The 20,000-nt window shown below is 47.2% G+C and overlaps 1 protein-coding gene across 4 annotated transcripts in view; it reads right to left on the bottom strand.

Annotated features, from left to right (window-relative positions):
- Positions 1–20,000, bottom strand: part of ism2a (isthmin 2a) — a 37,935-nt gene that overhangs the window by 10,631 nt on the left and 7,304 nt on the right. For 3 of the 4 annotated variants that reach the window (XR_006025394.1, XM_042072154.1, XM_042072156.1), the window contains exons 2-6: positions 18,688–18,930; positions 15,182–15,467; positions 6,818–6,955; positions 4,421–4,489; positions 1–3,052 (exon numbers count right to left, since the gene is read on the bottom strand). The exon at positions 1–3,052 is cut by the window's left edge. Coding sequence is in view for 3 of the 4 variants with exons in the window: in XM_042072154.1 (XP_041928088.1) it covers positions 2,535–3,052; positions 4,421–4,489; positions 6,818–6,955; positions 15,182–15,467; positions 18,688–18,930 (1,254 nt within the window). In the remaining variant the exon portion in view is untranslated. The remainder of the gene's footprint in view (positions 3,053–4,420; positions 4,490–6,817; positions 6,956–15,181; positions 15,468–18,687; positions 18,931–20,000) is intronic. The other variant, XM_042072155.1, reaches the window with a different exon arrangement.

The following is a 20,000-nucleotide window of genomic DNA, read 5'->3' as shown; positions in this document are numbered from 1 at the left end:
CAATGCCCATGGAAAAGTACACACTCACATATCGCAGGAAGATTGCCTACAAGGGAAACTATTCATAGTCTTTTTTTTTCTTTACACAGAAGAGGAATATGATGTTATATCCATAACACTGTCCATACATACTTTCAACTCACATTCAATTACAATATAAACCAGAAAATACTGAGTATGTGATTATGAAACTATAAATAAGAATTATGTGTGCATAATTTAACACTTGACTGGACCGACTTGACTTGACTGAATGACTGGAAAAAAAGCTGGAAATAAAATAAAAACATTCCATTTCATGAATTGATGCATATTCATTCATAAGAACAAAACAAGACACACATTCTAATCAGTAAGGAAGTGCCTACTCCACCTGCACTTGTTTTTTCTGCTTTGGTTGTTGCAGATTTCTGGCAGATTATTTATATCCAAAAGAAGCACATGCACTTGATCTGGAGTTGGATGAGTACAAACACTCTTAGAGGACAAGAGTTCTTCACTCATGTACTCATAACAGCTTTTAGACTGATAGAAGTAGAGGTTCTAGATAAAAGTTCTAGACAGAATCTCTTTGGAACCTTTTGAGCTACCAATGTACAGTATGGTAAAGAACACTTATGGAATCCTTTTTAACCTGAAGATAGAGAAGATTAAAACGGTGTTAGATTATAGGTTTCTACGAAGAATGAGTTCAACTATGGGGAAAAGTCCAATGATCAGTTTTTTTTGCTATTTTGTTCTAAGACTGTAGAATGTCATTTCCTAAAGACACTTGGATCAGATGGCCTTGGACTGTGTGGGGAAGAGAGAACTCCACACACTTCCTGACACAGTAAGATGTCACCTCTACCAGATGCGGCCCCTGCGTGAAAAGGTTTTCCATCAACGCGTGTCCCTTCACTATCAAATCAAGAGCGATTTGGTTCCACCCCTTGCACAATGGCAAGAGGCTGTAATACATACACACTCTTTAAGAGAAGGCTTTAGCCCTTAAAACAACATCCTACAGCAGGTACAAGCCTTTGATTGTACTCCGGGGACCAGTGCGGGTCGTTCAAAGGGGTCCTGTGTTTACGGACTCGCACGTTTACTTCCAGGATGTCAGTCCTGCCTTCGGCAGAAAAGCCCTCCGTCCGTCAACATCACCACTGCTGCCCACGCCGGTGTGTCAGGGGCTTCTCCGATTGCATTTCACACAAAGACAGAACTTGTTAACAGGCAAAAAAAAAATAATCCTTCACAGTGGAATTCAATTATGTTTAGGGTTGTATTGAGCAACACTACAGGCTGCAGTAAAAATAAGATAAGCGCTTGCGAAAGAACACAAGGCCTGCATTCACTCTCCTCTCTCCCGCTGCCTCATTAGGCTCCTGTGCATTTATCCTCAGGCATCTATCAAAGGTCAATTCAGTCTGTGAAAATATTTTGTCCTATGACAGCAGATATAACTGCATTTGGAGGAACAACAGGCACGTTTCTAAAATATGAAAGTTTCCCGTAAGAACTTGAAGCAGTTGGAGAATGCACCCAAGGCTTGTGTTTAATGTGTTATGGCTCATCTCACTCAGGTTGGAGCCAAGCCAGGTCCAGGAGGTGGGGGACACAGAGAGAGAGAGAGAGAGAGAGAGAGAGAGAGAGAGAGAGAGAGAGAGAGAGAGAGAGAGAGAGAGAGAGAGAGAGATAATCTATAGAACAACAAAAGCCAGCATTCTGTTTGAATTCATGGCAACTTTAGCAGCTAGATGGGAATTCCTTTCAGGAGAGAGATTCGAGTAGTCCCTTGAGAACACTGGCGATGGCTCGATACCAATCCAATAAATACAAAGACTTCCAGGGCACAAGGGCCCAGGGTCCTCCACAGACCCGCTGTTTCTCAGCCTCTAGTACACAGTCTGAGGATGTGGAGGGAGAGCGTTGGACCACTTTAAAGATTGCAGAAGAAGACATACAGAAAAAGGGAGAAACTTTCAAAGCCAGAGACAAAGACAAGATAGAAAAATGTGCAAGAGCGAGAGGACGTATGAGGAGAGAGCAAGACAGAGACAGAGAGAGAGAGAGAGAGAGAGAGAAAGAGAGAAAGAGAGAAAGAGAGAGAGAGACTGTTGCATCACTGTTCTCCACCTGAGGCTTGATCCCAGCTCTCTAACCCAGTGTTATTTCAGCTAAGATGTGCATAAACAGTGTATGGTTTATCCCAACCACAGCTCCAAGCCTCGGACATAAATTACAGGGCTGGATCACAAGCAGCGCCAAACTCCGCAGACTGCCTCTCCAGCTGAAGTGTTGATGTGTGAGACAGTGGGATCTAACGCCGCTCATTTTGAAATACCAATAAGAAAAAGAAGAAAATAGCTCCCAAAAGCCTCCCAATGGCGTCATTGGGCCCTTGTGCTCAGTAGACAAACTCAGCCTGCATAATTAGCGGGGCGCAATTTGTCTCAATATTGGACGGTGGCAAGGTTTTTTTCTCTCTTTGACAAATGACTCAGCTGTCCAACACCCCCCCCCCCCCCTCCTCCCTAGCGAGGCTTAGGTCAATACTCGCGAGCCTCCTCCAGCTCCAGCAAGTAGACAGGGTCGGCCGGGTTGGCGGTGCACCGCAGGCCGTTGTTGGGCGGACGCGCCGAGTGGACGCGGCTCCAGTCCCCTTTGCACAGGATCCAGGGCAGCACGTCCACTTTGTAGTGGAGCTCGGGCGAGAACTCGGTGCTGATGAGGTTGGGGGCGCCGGCGCCTTTGCCGCGCGTGATGAGCTTCATGTGGTCGTCGTAGCAACAGTGCTGCGCCGCCAGCGTGGTGCTGTCGAACGACAGCATGGAGCGCGCGCAGAAGTGGGCGCCGGGCTTGTAGATGTCCAGCCGCTCCTTGGGGCCGCTGGCGTCGCGCCAGCGGAACGTCTTCTGCAGCTGGCCGTCGAAGATGTTGACCGTGCTGTAGACGGCCTCGGACGGGTACGCGCACGGGCAGCTAGGGAGCTCCGTCAGCACCTGGTGCAGGTACTTCTGCAGGAAGTCGTTCTTACAGTTCAGCCACTTCTCACAGCTGTCCACATCTGCGAACGGTCAATCAGAGAGAGGGAGAGAGAGAGAGAGAGTGAGGCAGACACATCAGCTACACCCACAAGGCTCCTTAACGCTCTCAAATCGAGCACATCGGGGCTAGAGAACATCACTGAACTGTGTGTTCTTGGCAAGTGAGGACAACGAGACGTGAGAAAGCTCACTAGCAAGCCCATTAATCATTTACAACCTGGACGAGCGCGAGCTCCACGTTCATCAGAGCAGAGACTCAGACAGGAGGCGAAGCAGGCCAGGCCAGCGCGTCTAAGGGATCGCAGCATATTAAAATGGAATATCCTACACTTGGGCTCGCTGCAATTACCCGGTACAGGAGACCATAACTATATGACAAGGTCTCAACATAGGTCACCCCCCTGCCAAATAATCAAATCGATGTTGGAGGCTGTGGTCGGGAATTGGAACACATTCATTACAAACATTTATGTTCCGTTGTATATGAAAAAATGACAAAAAAAAGCTTCTGACACTTTATCATGTTTTGTTTTCATACCGTGATCTTTATTATTATTGTAAAGTAAAAGGAGCTATCACTTTCAATGCACCGAGCCAAAAGAGGGAGACCAATAAAACAAAACTAAAAAGCAAATAATATAGTTTTTGGAAGAGGATACATTATTTCATGGTTTCTGTAGTGCTCTCCAAGGAGCAATCTGAAACGTGGTGAATGTGGGATTTTTCCTCCGCTATCTTTTTTTTCTGTGAGCGCTCAAGCAGACTCCCACTGTCTTCCTGTGATTGCAGCCCCTGAAGAGCTGTTTTCATGATGGAACAAAACCGTTTAAACTGCGGGGGGAAACGTGCATTAAACTGGACACCGTGGCTAAATCAGAGTGGTCGGCCGGGCTTGAAAAGCCCACCGGTCCAGAGGACCAGACCGAACATGTCATTAGTGTGTTCAGCTAAGATTTCCTCCAGAAGTAGAAGCGAGCGTAATACGAGACAAAAATGTGGCCAATATCTGTTCATTCATAGACACACGGGCGCAAAGTCAATCTCAACACCGTGGTCCAGAGGGTGCTATGAGAGAAGTCGACTTTTATTCACTTCATCGGTTATACATAAATAACGGCTCCCAATTTACCAATTTACCAGAGACAAATTAGGAGAGATTTTCTTTTCTGACAGACAGGATGTTTCTTTGTCATGTTGTGACACTGAATCTCTCTAAAATGTATTTGACATTGACATTGACTCTGTTGAATTTCTTGCATTATCATCATCCAACAAAATATATTGAACTATTTAAACTATTATCTACTCACAGTAGTATACACAGATACAGACACATAACACATGCAAATGGACAAACACACACACACACACACACACACTATACTGACCTGTGCCAAAAGACTGGGTGGTGTTGTCCATGGCGATAGGCATAAGCTCCGTCACTGCATTCAGGTCATCTGCAGACAGGCAGACACACAGGTCATGATCATTTCATGTCTTTGAGAACTTTCCCTTCAATCAAAACAACAATAACACATGTCTTCTGGACTAACGTTCCCTTTAATTCAAACAACAATACTAGCGGTACACAAATCAGCTCACACGCTATGCATCTACAGGAGATGGGGTGAGTGGGGTGTGGGGCATAGTGTATATTCCTGCTGTGACCCGTTGCTGGAAACTATGAAAACTGAACTGATTTCATTTTGTTACACACTGAATGTTGACTAATCTCCCCATGGGTCAGTGCACACTGTGCATTCTCCTCAGGAACACCAGAGAAGACCTGGGGAAATGCATCTGACTCTCACATGGTGACCGTCTTCCACTACAGCTGCAAGAGATGAGTCTGTTCTGAGCCCAGCGAAGAGCTCTCAGACCGGGCATGGGTCTGCCTCTGATCTGGCTCCATCAGAAACGGCCGGCCGGTCGTATTTAACCTCCGCCAACGGTCATATTTAACATGGGCCGACAGCGTGCTGAAATGGTGATGGATGTGAGTGTCCGTACACCAATGAGCGCAGCGTATTTCATCGTCCTTGAGGCGGCCGTCCATATGTGAATGTGTGTGTGTGTGTGTGTGTGTGTGTGTGACGTATGGCTGTGTGAGGTGCTGGCACTGGCTACAGTCTCGGCCTGCATGTGTTCGGGACAAGACTGGAGGGCCTGTCTTATAGGTTGGCCTTGGACCGCTGGAGACACACACATACACACACACACACACACACACACACACACACACACGTGTACGAGCACACACACATATACACACATACACACACACATACCCGCACAAACACACACTCACACACAGAGTGAAAGCCTTCATTCAGACACACGTGTGTGCTCTACGACCTACAAGCAATATGGAGACAGTGCATGCTGTGCGACTGCTCTGAGCGCCAGTACACTCCGTTTGGCCACACATTTGGTCAGAGGCTGATCAACGACTCTCTTTGTGTTCTGACTTTGTGTAACCTTTCTGACTTAACAGCATTACTATTGTTCAGACGTGATAATCCAGTTATCTTTGCCTTAATCTGACTTTATCTAGCCTGTTAGAATCAGGCTGCTTCTGTGTAAATGTTCCATGAAAGACTCTTTCTACCGGGTCTTTTCCTCCGTACCCAACTCCGTGCACAATTCACATGCATATGAACTATGAGTTTACACATGTATGAGTTTCAGAAATGTTATTCATACGCTAAATAAATGTATCTTCATCCAGCTCTAAAGGCAATATGTACTGCGTGTTCTCTCGATCCATATGTTTCACCACATCCAGTACCCACACCACAAATGACTCCAGCGGGGCCGTACTGAAGAGTTCCGTCTGGTCTGGCTGGAGCAAAGAATGATGGGAAACAGGAAGTGTGTGGATCCCCCGTTGGAAATGGAGTAGCAAGATGATGAAATGAAATGGGATGGGAGTCGAGCCGGGGGCCAAACTCCTGGTGCTCGGAAAAATATACCGCTCCTCGTCTCGACATTCTGGTACCGTCATTTCCTCCTGACATAAAAGCGCAGTCTATGGGCTGCAGTCGTGAGAAAACAAAACCACCTCGTTGTGTTTGGTCATTGAAAATGTCATAGAACTACTTTGATGAGCTAGGGGCAAAAGCATTAAAGTCTTTAAAGTTTGAAAAAGCAAAAGCATTAAAGTTTGGGGTAGCCGTGGCCTACTGGTTAGCGCTTCGGACTTGTAACCGGAGGGTTGCCGGTTCGAACCCCGACCAGTAGGCATGGCTGAAGTACCCTTGAGCAAGGCACCTAACCCCTCACTGCTCCCAGAGCGCCGCTGTTGCAGGCAGCTCACTGCGCCGGGATTAGTGTGTGCTTCACCTCACTGTGTGTTCACTGTGTGCTGAGTGTGTTTCACTAATTCACGGATTGGGATAAATGCAGAGACCAAATTTTCCTCGCGGGATCAAAAGAGTATATATACTTATACTTATACTTATACTTAAGTCTAAAGTTGACGACAGCTGGAATAAATGAGTGACCCTACAAACTATCAGCTGACACACAGACAAATGACGCACCTGAATGGTGATTATTCAGTATCATTTTAAAATTTGCTTCAGTTGTCCATGTGTTTGTTTTCACCGAGTTGTCCCAAACTGGAAGTAGCCGTGATGTCGAGAATGACCTAGATGCCATATTGGGGAAAAAAGGTGGGTGTGGGATCTTCGCAGGGATTGTTACTAGGATTGGATTAAAAGTGTTCACTGTGGAAAAAACACCTAGAAAAGACTCATGCGAATGGTGTCGAGGTGCTGCCATACCTGGGCACCTCTCGAGGTCACACGTTCTGGACTCTGTTGCCGTACAGGCGTAGCCACAGGAACGAACTCTCTTCTGGTTGCCATGGCCACAGGTGACGCTGCAGGGCGACCATTCACTCCACTCCTCCTCCTCGTACTCTGTTGGGGGTGGACGGGGGTAGGAGAGAAGAGTCCAGCGTGTACACATTAGAAAAGCACGGCCCATGTCACCATGTATATCCAATCTGTGTTTTCAAATGAGACTTTTTTTCTTTTTTTTCGAAGTTTCTCGTCATGCTGTAAGTTTGCAAAACCAAAAACTCAAGCAAACGTTCTGAGGACGTAGTTCTCCCTGGACATGGACACTGGACTAAGGATAACAGTTGAAAGTGAACAATTTGGAATGGGTTGGGTTATGGTGGGGTGGGGGGGCATGGAGTCCAGTGGCAGGCAGGACATTAGAAAAGCAGCCCAGCCTTTGAAGTGAGACTAGCACATTCCTCGCTCTGTCGGCGGGTGCTCCGTGCAGTAAAGCCATCAGAGGGAATGAGCTGAAGCCACAGCACGAGCCTCTCACTGTCAACACAGCAGCAGCAGGCCAGGGACTCCTACAACTCATTCAGAGACACCTTCCCCTACGCCCTTTACACAGCACAGCCCTCCACCCAACGGCTTTCCTCTACAATGAGCACAATGAGGTGACTGGCACTTAGCTGATGCTTTTATCTAAAGCAGCATGGTCTTGCAACGGCAGGTTCGGGAGAGAAATCATTAAAGTGCCCCCCCCCCCCCCCCCCCCACACACACACACACACACACCCACACCTTTCAGATCCACTAACAAGCGGCGTCCAAGCATCCAAGCAGAGCATCATCAGTGGATCTAACAGAGGGCAGAAATACCCAAACGGCCAGCCAGGGAGTGAGACTGGGCATCTCGGCTTTCAGTCCACACAGCGACGGTAATGACGCGTGACTGTATTAATATCACGCACAGTGTGTCTCGGTAAAATATAATCGCACTAATGAACAGGATATGAAGCTAACTGGCACATTGGCATTGGTGTGTGTGTGTGTGTGTGTGGTAATAAATTTGTCAGTGGCGAACTCCACTTATAGCAGTGCGAAGGCCAGCCAACACAAACACTTCAGCGGGACAGTTTAGTTTCTCTTTTTTACCCTTCCTTTATTCTCTCTCTCTCTCTCTCTGTCTCTGTCTCTCTCTCTCTGTCTCTCTCTCTGTCACTGTTTCCTGAACAAAGGGGTGAGAGAGAGAATATGGGAGAGGAGAGAGGGAGAGAGAAGCAGGGAGAGAGAGAGAAGCAGGGAGAGAGAGAGAAGCAGGGAGAGGAGAGAGAGGGTAGAGGAGAGAGAGGGTAGAGGAGATGAGAGGAGGGGAGAGGAGAGAGGAGAGAAGAGGGGAGAGAGGAGTGTGGAGAGGAGAGGGGAGGGGGTAGAGGAGAGAGGAGAGAAGAGGGGAGAGGAGATGAGAGGAGGGGAGAGGAGAGAGGAGTGTGGAGAGGAGAAGAGAGGAGAGGGGAGAGAGGAGGGGAGAGGAGAGAGAGGGTAGAGGAGATGAGAGGAGGGGAGAGGAGAGAGGAGAGAAGAGGGGAGAGAGGAGTGTGGAGAGGAGAGGGGAGGGGGTAGAGGAGAGAGGAGAGAAGAGGGGAGAGGAGATGAGAGGAGGGGAGAGGAGAGAGGAGTGTGGAGAGGAGAAGAGAGGAGAGGGGAGAGAGGAGGGGAGAAGAGAGGAGAGGGGAGAGAGGAGGGGAGAGGAGAGAGGAGTGTGGAGAGGAGAAGAGAGGAGAGGGGAGAGAGGAGGGGAGAGGAGAGAGAGGGTAGAGGAGATGAGAGGAGGGGAGAGGAGAGAGGAGAGAAGAGGGGAGAGAGGAGTGTGGAGAGGAGAGGGGAGGGGGTAGAGGAGTGTGGAGAGGAGAAGAGAGGAGAGGGGAGAGAGGAGGGGAGAGGAGAGGGGAGAGAGGAGTGTGGAGAGAGGAGGATGTGGAGAGGAGGATGTGGAGAGGAGGATGTGGAGAGGGGGGAAGAGGGGAGGGGAAACAGCAGACTGATTAGTTCATGTTGCCCCCGTGCTGCCCGGGTCCTGACGGCTAATGTGTCCTGACCGCGCTGGGCTGGTCTGGGCTGTGCTGGGCTGTGCTGGGCTGTGCTGCTGGCGGTTAGCAGTGTGTTGCTAATTGTGAGCCGGGGGCCAGGACCAGAGGAGCCTACAGCACGGCTGCTGCCAAGGGAAACAGGGAGGTGTTGATGACATGCCCCACTCATCCCCTCCCTCCCTCCCTCCTTCTCTTTTCCCCTTCTTTTCTTTAATCCTGGAATGTTTGAACCCTGTGCTCTCTCTCTCTCTCTCTGTCTCTTGTCTCTCTCACTCTCTTCCTCCCTCCATCTCTCTCTCACTCTATCTCTTTATATCCCTCTCTCTCTTTCTCCCTACTTCCTCTCTCTTTTTCTCTAAAGAACAGTCCCTCTGAGTGGGATTGAAAAACAACCTGACTTTAAAGGATGCCGCTCTCTGCCTCTCTCTCTCTCTCTCTCTCTCTCTCTCTCACTGGCGATGAGTACCGTAAGGCCTGGCGTCTCCTCAAGGCTCAGAGGTGTTTCCAAATCTGGGCCAATCAAAGATTTTCCAAATGGAAAAACACTTAAACTGGCTGAGTACCCTGTGAAACTTCAAAGGGATTTTCTTGTTGACAACTCCACACAACCCTCAAAATAGCTAACCTCGTAAACATTGTATTGCAAACCCCTCAGTATCTCCAGTAGGCAATAACACCGTACAGATGCAATGGTTATTAGTGAATAGCATAGGCCTGCATTGAGTGTGCTGCTGTGTAGTTTGATGCAACAGCCTGTATTGTAGATAGACTCTGATGCAACATCCTATGTAGATAGATTCTGCTGCAACATCCTGTATTGTAGATTGACTCTGATGCAACATCCTGTAGATTGACTCTGATGCAACATCCTGTATTGTAGATAGACTGTGATTTTTTAAAGGATCTGCTTTTGGTCCGCATCAGAGGTGTGTTTCAGTTTCAGTTTTCAGTTTTCAACGTTTTTCACCTGCTTTGAACTCACAGAACCTGAACTCGCTTTCAAACCTGAAGAAATATTTTATTCTGAAGAACGCAGTCCCCAGTGAACAGCCTTGGATACTGGACTAAGGGTAGCATATTAAAACAGGACAAATTGGAATGTTTTCACAACGTTAAAATTAAAAAGTTTTAAAAGGAAAACATGTTTGACTTGAACTCTCAGCCCTGTTTGGTGAACACACTTCAGATACGGGCCAGACGCCATTCAGAGTCGGTTGCCATCTGGGCCGTTTGCTGCTCTCTGTACAGCCAAAGGAAAATCCTATTCCTCTATCACCACACACACACACACACACACACACACACACACACATACACACTGGCAGATTTACGGCGTCATTAGCATACTTCGTATTTGCATCCTGTGTTTTACACTAATGCTTGGGTTTGGTACACATATCTGGTGTCGGCCTCCACCACTCAGCATATTCATTAGCGTCTCTTTTCCCCCATAATGCCGCTGTGGACGCCGATGCTGTGGATCGGCCCCTGGCCTGGTGACCGCTGTAGTCTGTGAGGTGCATGTGTTGACACGACCGCAGCGGGCGCAGTCTGTAATCACTTGCTTCGGCCTGGCAGTGGGAACGGACCACACAGCTCTGGAGTCGCCCTCTAATAACATGGAGCCAACGGCCCTCTAATGACACGGAGCCAACGGCTGTGCTGTGGTGTGTGTGTGTGTGTGTGCTGTGGTGTGTGTGTGTGTGTGTGTGTGCTGTGGTGTGTGTGTGTGTGTGTGTGTGTGTGTGTGTGTGCTGTGGTGTGTGTGTGTGCTGTGGTGTGGTGTGTGTGTGTGTGTGCTGTGCTGTGGTGTGTGTGTGTTCTGTGGTGTGTGTGTGGTGTGGTGGAGCAACCAACCCCTTAGCCATTAGCCAGCTAATTAGCCATGTTATTTATGCATGAAGATCACATATTTCATCCCCTTTCACTACATATTTACTTCATATTTTATTATTTTATGTTGCAAAATGTAAAGTAAATATGAAGCGAAAGTGAAAACGCTTGAAATTTGAATTACTTCATATGTTGCATATTTTACACAATTATATAACTGCTAGAGATTATGTAGCCTACAGATTTACTGCATGTCTTTCTTCATGTGAGTGTGTGTGTGTGTGTGTGTGTGTGTGTGTGTCCCTTTGCTGCTCACTAGCGCACTAGGCCCGCTCTACAAAAACACAAAGCTCGACGCTCTGCATGGCGAGGACCAGTGTCACCTTCAAAAGAAACACAAAGGCGCTGACGCTTCAGTGTCTGCGGTCACTAAAGTGGATCTAACAGACTCCTCTCCCCTCCTCTCCCTGTTTCCCTCCTCTCCTCTCCTCTCCTCTCCTCTCCTCTCCTCTCCTCTCCTCTCCTCTCCTCTCCTCTCTCTGTTCTCCTCCTCTCCTCTTCTCCTCTCCTCTCTCTGTTCTCCTCCTCTCCTCTCCTCTCCTCTCCTCTCCTCCCTCTGTTCTCCTCCTCTCCTCTTCTCCCCTCCTCTCCCTGTTTCCCTCCTCTCCCTGTTTCCCTCCTCTCCTCTCCTCTCCTCTCCTCTCCTCTAGTCTCCTCTCCCTCTGTTCTCCTCCTCTCCTCCCTCTGTTCTCCTCCTCTCCTCCCCTCTCTCTCTGTTCCCCTCCCCTCCTACCCTCTCCCTCTGTTCTCCTCCTCCCCTCTCTCTCCGTTCCTCTCCCTCTCTTCTCCTCTCCTCCTCTCCTCTCTCACTGTTCTCCTCCTCCTCTCCATGCTCTGGTGCTCAAATGAATAAATCCAGACTTGCTCTCTCTTCACTCTCTGTCTTTTAGAGCCTGAGCATCTCCTCCAATCTGTACATAACCGTTACAAAGCTGATCAGTCAACATATTGCAACTCAGAATGACTTATCGAGCAACAACAATATTTGTCGCTCAGCAACTGTCACAAGTAACATTTGAAAACGAACTGTAGTTTGTCATAGCAACATCTCTCTCTCTCTACTCTCTCTTTGTCCCTCCCCCTCCCTGCCTCTCTCTCTCTCTCTCTCTCTCTCATTCCCTCCTTCCCTCCCCCTCCCTGCCTCTCTCTCTCTGTATCAGTCCTTCTCTCTTCCTCCCTCTCTCACCTCTGTCCATCTATCTCTCTCTGTCCCTTAGCGTTTCTGGTCCATCTCCGGTTTCCTCTGTGTCTCTATGTTTTTTTACTCGTAACAGCGTGCTGTGTTGTGTTGTGTTGTGCTGTGCTGTACTGTGTTGTGTTGTGCTGTGTTGTACTGTGTTGTACTGTGTTGTGCTGTGTTGTACTGTGTTGTGCTGTGTTGTGTTGTGTTGTGTTGTGTTGTGCTGTGTTGTGTTGTGTTGTGCTGTGTTGTGTTGTGTTGTGTTGTGCTGTGTTGTGCTGTGTTGTGTTGTGTTGTGTTGTGTTGTGCTGTGCTTTGCGGTATTGTGTTGTGTTGTGCTGTGCTGTGCTGTGTTGTGTTGTGTTGTGTTGTGCTGTGCTGTGCTGTGCTGTGCTGTGCTGTGCTGTGCTGTGTTGTGTTGTGTTGTGCTTTGCGGTATTGTGCTGTGCTGTGTTGTGTTGTGTTGTGTTGTGTTGTGTTGTGTTGTGTTGTGTTGTGTTGTGTTGTGCTGTGCTGTGCTGTGTTGTGTTGTGTTGTGTTGTGTTGTGCTGTGCTTTGCGGTATTGTGTTGTGTTGTGCTGTGATGTGCTGTGTTGTGTTGTGTTGTGTTGTGTTGTGTTGTGTTGTGTTGTGTTGTATTGTGTTGTGTTGTGTTGTGCTGTGCTGTGCTGTGCTGTGCTGTGCTGTGTTGTGTTGTGTTGTGTTGTGTTGTGTTGTGTTGTGTTGTGCTGTGCTGTGCTGTGTTGTACTGTGTTGTGTTGTGCTGTGTTGTACTGTGTTGTACTGTGTTGTGCTGTGTTGTACTGTGTTGTGTTGTGTTGTGTTGTGTTGTGTTGTGCTGTGCTGTGCTGTGCTGTGCTGTGCTGTGCTGTGCTGTGTTGTGTTGTGTTGTGTTGTGTTGTGCTTTGCGGTATTGTGCTGTGCTGTGCTGTGTTGTGTTGTGTTGTGTTGTGTTGTGTTGTGCTGTGCTGTGTTGTGCTGTGTTGTGTTGTGTTGTGTTGTGTTGTGTTGTGTTGTGTTGTGTTGTGTTGTGTTGTGCTGTGCTTTGCGGTATTGTGTTGTGTTGTGTTGTGCTGTGCTGTGCTGTGTTGTGTTGTGTTGTGTTGTGTTGTGTTGTGCTGTGCTGTGCTGTGTTGTGTTGTGTTGTGCTTTGCGGAATTGTGCTGTGCTGTGCTGTGTTGTGTTGTGTTGTGCTGTGCTGTGTTGTGTTGTGTTGTGTTGTGCTTTGCGGTATTGTGTTGTGTTGTGTTGTGTTGTGTTGTGTTGTGCTGTGCTGTGCTGTGTTGTGTTGTGTTGTGTTGTGTTGTGTTGTGTTGTGCTGTGCTTTGCGGTATTGTGTTGTGTTGTGTTGTGCTGTGCTGTGTTGTGTTGTGTTGTGTTTTGTCATGCTGTATTGTGTTGTGCTGTGCTGAGCTGAGCTGTGCTGTGCTGAGCTGTGCCTGGTTTTACTGTCCTGTACTGTGCCACCCTACTCACTGACCCTATCAGCTCACTGGATGATGAGGTATTATGCTCAGAGGAGGAAACAAAAACATATAAAAGGTCTAGAACAATGGGCATGCAGCAGACCTGGGGCAGCTTATCTGTGTAGGAGATTTCCCATTGAGGGAGAGCAGAACTGACAGCACATTACTGATGCCTCTGTGAAAGAGGAAGTTCTGATCATAAAACAGATTACTTAACTTGTATTCAGAACTCAGACCCGGGGATATTTACTTTCATGTTCTGTAAAAAGCCATGGAAGAGCTGCCTAAAAAGAAAAGAAAACAAAAGGGTGGGGGTGGGGGGGTGACATGGTGTTTGGGGGGGGGGGGGGGGGGGGGGCTGGGTATATTTACTTGAGCACAACCTAAATCATTCAAAGGTTCAGAGCTCTTAAGCATGATCTTTGATGGTGTTTAAAAAAGGGCATGAACGTTCATGAGAGAGACGTTTCTCCCAGAGGACAAAATATAAAGGTCTCTGTGTGAATACTCTTCTGGGCATTTTTAATGGCTACACTAAAAGACATAAGCCACAAGTTCAGCTTGTTTGATGGAAAATAAAAAGCGTTTTTTCACAACAGTGCCCCCCCCCCACCTCCTTATTTCTGTTTACAACTGATAGGCATCAAAAGCGGAGTCGGCGCACGTCGCCCCAGGACTGACATGTTTACGCCGGGCCGGCTCGAGTGCAAGCTTATATCATAAATCATGTCCAGGGAACTGAGGAGTCCGAGGCCCTCCATGGCGGTTTGGAGCACAAGAGAGGAAATCGGCTGAAGAAAAAACACTTCAGAGCGCCCAGCGAGAACGCAGTCGGGCCGACGTTGACAAAGCGCAAAGACAAGCAATCATAACTTCCATGACAGAGCAGAACCAAAACACTAGCCCAAAGCATGCAGGCTCTCAGACGCGCCCTTCTGAAATATCAACATGCATTGCTGGTCATCTGTCATCCACCGCTTCAGCCCAGCTTCAAAGTGATGCAAGACTCCACTGTTCAACACTTGAGTCTGACTGTTGACATTCGCATACAAAAACCAAGAGAAATATGGGCCTTAACACCTCCTCATTACGCTCAAGTGTAACATGACTCTATCAAGTTACACAGTTTTTCTTCTGTCACCATTACATTTAGTTAAGACCTGTTTCAGCGAGACTTTCAGGGATTGGCCTCGAGCAGTGGCATGTCTGAGTAGGCCTCAGTGTACTACAATTTGGGTTTAGACAGTAATACAAGAGAAGTGTGTCCTCTAACATTCACTGTGCCAACACTGTTGTTCTTGTAGTCAAATAATATAGTCCAAGTATGTCTCAAGCATTAATTGGGCAAGTACAAACTCAAGTTGACTAGAATGGATACAAGTTATGGTGATGTATGCCAAAGGATCTCAACAAACTGAAATAAGGAACATTTGACAACATGACAGAACTGTACATACAGTACATACAGTATGAGACAAATCAGCATGCAAATCTCGATCCTCTCTTTCAGCACGGGAGTTTTGAACATTCTGATTCTAATAAAAGATTCCGTTCCGTACAAATGTAAGGTTCTAAAATTCCATGTTAAATTCAGTGCAGAGGGGTCTGAGTGGACCCAGATATCTTTTAGAACTTTCATTTTCCAACATTCTCGTCACACCGGAGTGACCACAGATATGAATACGTCTATGGGTGTGACGGTACCTGCAGCATCCCTCCACCACACACTCACCGTAGTTGTCTTTGGAATACCAGCCCTTCCACCTGTTCTCCCAGTCTCCTCCGACCCCGCTGAGAACGGCGTCATCCCCGTCGATCGAGTAGTCCTCATCACTGTCCTCCAGGCTGCCCTGGCCTTGGCTGTCCTCCGTCGGGTCGTGGTACTCCCAGAACAGCGGCCAGAACAGCTTCCTGTGGCCCAGCCAGTCCTCGGACGACAAGGACCAGTCGTTGCGGCTCTCCTTGGCCAGGTCCATCTCGATCTCCATCTGGGGGTTGTCCACCACCTCGATAGTCACCTGGAGAATAAAGCGACCGCATCAGACACAGACTTTTACTCTACTGATATTTATATTTTAACCTTATCTATGTATTTTGTGGTTTTCTGCCTATGACCTATTTTATTTCCTATATTTATTGAACTACTTTATTCATTTCTACAATTTATTTATTTGCTAACTCATTTATTTATTTTTACGTTCACTGTTTTATTTGACCTTATTTCCTAATTCAATTTTTGCACTATAGAGTGCCTCATAGTCTCTCCATTCTGTCAGGTCTTGTAGTGTTATTGTGTGGTCTTGTGTGTATGTATTTTGTATCTATGTGGTCTTGTATGTATTGTGTATGTATGTGGGCTTAAGCTACACCTTTACTACACTTTGGAAAGCACCTTGTATTGCTAGGCGCTATACAAATAAACCTTGATTGATTGATTGATTGATTGATTTATTGATTAGGGGCATGTAAGTAGTGGTATACAAGTCTTACGTTGTTTTTGTTTTGAATGTAAATTCTGAATGTCAACATGAGGAAACGTTGTATTAATCAATGTATAAACCTCGGCTTATAGTTGGGAAATTACGGTATTCCTAAAACAGGCTAAAGTTCATCTTCAATGAAAATGTGAGAAAATAATTAATATAGGGGGAAAAAAACACATTAACTAGTGAAGCCATGTTTGCACTTTGCTTGGCTGCTTGTAATGTCACAAGTTAGCTCGGTGGTTTTACAGTTGACCAAATTTACTGACACATTAAAAATCATCAATCATTGCCACATACTGCCACAAATAAGATTTGCAATCTAACGCCGCGATGTCTGTGTTGAAATACTGCTCCACTGTTTCTGCTGTGCATGCTGTCGGCCTCTGTGCTGACTGGTTCATGCCTGAGCTTGCTGCTTCGGGGGCAGGCGCTCGCGGCAACAGATAGCAGGGCTCCAGACGTCCATTCTGCAGGCCCGGACAAAGGGCTGGCTGTTTATTTTCCTCACTGCGTAACAATCTGATGGCAGCTACAACTGTTTATACAGGCTTGCTTTTGTACTGTATCCCTCAAAGCAGGCGCGTGGGCAACAGTAGCAGCGACACACACTCCCTCACCCACTCACCCCACCCGCCAGGCACCCACCACCTCCCGCCTCCAGCCCATCCAACACTCCGCTTCTAGAATCCACGGGTTCTGGAGGGGCTGCTTTCTAGAACCCAGCTGTTGTTTTCTGTTTGTGGTTCTAAATGAGCATCAAACAGATGCACTACGTAAACCATGAGCAACCCCAGTGCCGATGGTGAGATAATCACCAACCTCATAGCTCGAGGCAGAGTCAAGCGTGAAAGAGGAATGCAGAGATGGTAAAAACAGTGAACTCATGAAGCAGATACAGTTGACAGCCATTGTTTTTGGCTGCTGAGGTACGGGAAGTGACGGAGCCTTGGTGTCCGACTGAGAGCTATTTCCACAGTAGGACATGATTAGAGGAATAGTTTCATTTCAGTGAACCTTTGTTTGAAATCGTGCTGAATGAGAGTAAAATAACATGATGAGGGACTGGGGATACTCGTCTACCAGGTGCGCTTGAAACCCAAGCTTTACTCGAGTCCTCTAGACTTCAATAGTTGAAAGTATAAAACTCTTAACTGCAGGTCATTAGACAGGCTGCTGAGTCATGTGCATTGTTAAAGTCAGAAACAAAATGGCGACCGGATAATGCTGTCATCAGTTTCCCCATTCTAAAGACCTAATATAACCTTTTGGCAGCGCCATGCCCAACATACTACTGGACCATAACAAGTCTGGCTCACTCAAAAGCAATGATGACCTTTCGATGTGATAACAAGATAGAAAACCCTAAAACTGGGGAATGGTTGTGGGAACTGGTTGGAGCGGAAAGGCATATAAAAGCTAAATGGCTTTGATGGGCATATGGAGGAAGGACCATTCCCACTTGGAAGAATAGAACATTTTCCTCCATTAGAAGAAGCAAGGATATTTTTTTTACACAGTTGGTTACCCATATTCCCTTGTGTAATGTTTTCCCCGAAGTCTAACTTCATTTCCTTTTAAATCCACTTGCACACATAAAGTCCATAATGACACTAAAAATAAAAGAAACATTTCTTCCCGCCAATACTTCCAGTTTAAAAAGCCCCTTTTTAAAAAGATTGAGATCTATGACTGGAGAGAACATTACAAACTGCTTGTTAAAATAATATGGTGCCCTTTCACCTCCTGACTACTCTTGTTATTGTTCTGCACTTTTTTTCCCCCTCCTCTCTCAAACTCCGCACAGATGTTTCGGCATCATGGTCGACCTGGAGCACGCCATACTAGCGCCAGGGCGTGCGGTGTAAATTTAGAGGCCTCTGGCGGAGATCAGCTGGGTCCGGAGGAGGTACAGACCTGGTGCGCGAGCACTCGAGGCCTGGACCCGGCTGGACGAATGGGGGACCAGCGTGCAGTGTGAACACAAACACAGTGGGAAACAACGAGATCAGAGGTTAATTACTGCCCAGGAAAAAGCTGTTGCCAAATGAGATTAATTAATTCGGCCCAACAGCCACAGGACATTACTGCACCATTTCTCTTTTTTTTAGGAGTGATTAAGTGCTACCTGAGGAAGTGTAGGAGAGGCAAGGTCTGGGGGAGTTCCAAGGAATGAACAATATATAAAATATAAATATAAAAATGAACAATATTTTTAGATTGATGAGACTGAGAACAATGATGGGGCAAGCAGCTTATTTTTTCAGTCAACACTGATGTTTTGTGATGTTTTTATAGTTATTAGCCCATTACAATTCCAGCACAAACCCATAAAACTGGATTCACAAAGCAGCAAGTAAGTGAGAAATGATTTATGACAAACATTGATATCAAGCATTCCTTCCTTTTGGGTATACATGCATAGCCGTGAAGTTTTATTCCACATGAATGGACAGCATGTGAGTTCTGATTCAATATAAATGGACAGCATGTGAGTTCTGATTCAATATGAATGGACAGCATGTGAGGTCTGATTCAATATGAATGGACAGCATGTGAGGTCTGATTCAATATGAATGGACAGCACATTCAATACATATGGACATATACACATTACGATCATATACATACATATACATTCAATATGAATGGACAAAATGTTCAATACATATGGATACCAGTATGTATTACAATCATATACATACATATACAGTACATTCAATATGAATGGGCAGTACGTGTGTCTGCATCTGACCTGAATGTTGGGGTTCTGTGAGCCCAGGTCCTTGGCCAGGTCCGGGAAGTTCTTCAGGTCCAGGACGAAGGGCTCCTGCTCCTGTGGGGCAGGTTTGGGCAGCGAGGCGTCGGAGCGGAGGTGCGACCACCTGCGCTTGTGCCGGCGGGTCGGCGAGAGCGGGTCGGACCTCAGCTGGTTCTGCTCCTGCAGGCTCCGGAGCATCTGACGCACATCCCGGCCGCCGCCACCCTCACCTTTGACCTGCGCGGAAAAAATAAACACACATACAACCATTTATGGGAGCTCTGTGAGGGCATCCACACAGGCTAAACATTTAGGTTCAATCCCCAGCACTGAGGGAAGGTCCATAAAAGGACAAGGTTCTAGCGGATGGCCTAACCCCTGTAGCTCGGTCGCACACACTAATCCTGCTCGAATTACTAAGCCAACAAGGCCGTGTGTGTGTGCTTGAGCTCTACAATGCCACAAATAGGAAGTGCGGAAGGAGCACCATTATGGCATTACATCACACACAAAGGCCGTTTGTGGACCTGCTGGCCTCCAAACACAATACGGAGCCAGCCTTCTAACAGCTGTGCTCGCACCCGTGCTTGAGCTTGGCTCATTCAGGGAAGGTTAAGCTCGGAGCAGGCCCATCTGGAGAGAAATGTTTCAGCCATGACAGCATATCAGGATGACCTGGTGTGAGCCAACGCAAGCCGGGGCTTCCAACTGCAAAACAATTCCGGCAGTCTTAGTGCAAGGATTACGGAAAGAATTCAGAAATAAAACACAAAAAAAAAAAAAAGAAAAGAAAAGAAAACAGATCGTGATATGCGATAATCTTTGTTCATGACAAAGTTTGTGAAACCTTGTATTGTGGTTCGACGTTTTTACTTTGCAATCAGACATCTCAATTTGTCATTTGTTTCAATTGTGACAGCACCCGCTGACACGCACCCACACACTTCTTTAAACCTCAGTCCACACAAGCTGACGGGGCCAAACCCATCTGATAGCGCTTACCCTCACGTCTCACTCCAGGCTCGCGCTTATCGCACCCCCACATCACCCCCACATCACCCCCCCACCAGCCTGGGGACCGCCATCATTCTGGAGCTCCCTTTGGCAACAAACAAAATAGAAACCCGAAAAAGAAACAACAGCACCAACAACCACCCTCCCCCCAAGCACACAAACCCCCGGCGCGGAGGAGAGGAGACGAGAGGCGTCTGCTCTCAGCCGACGCAGACACAGACGGGCACGGCTCGGTCCAGCAGCGTCCACACATGGTTGGCATTAACGGTAATGGGTAACTGCATAGGCTCGTG

This window comes from Alosa sapidissima, chromosome 19 (assembly GCF_018492685.1).
Source record: "Alosa sapidissima isolate fAloSap1 chromosome 19, fAloSap1.pri, whole genome shotgun sequence".
Classification (NCBI taxonomy): domain Eukaryota; kingdom Metazoa; phylum Chordata; class Actinopteri; order Clupeiformes; family Clupeidae; genus Alosa; species Alosa sapidissima.
The sequence above is the reverse complement of the archived record's forward strand: the minus strand, read 5'-3'. Positions and strand labels throughout refer to the sequence as shown.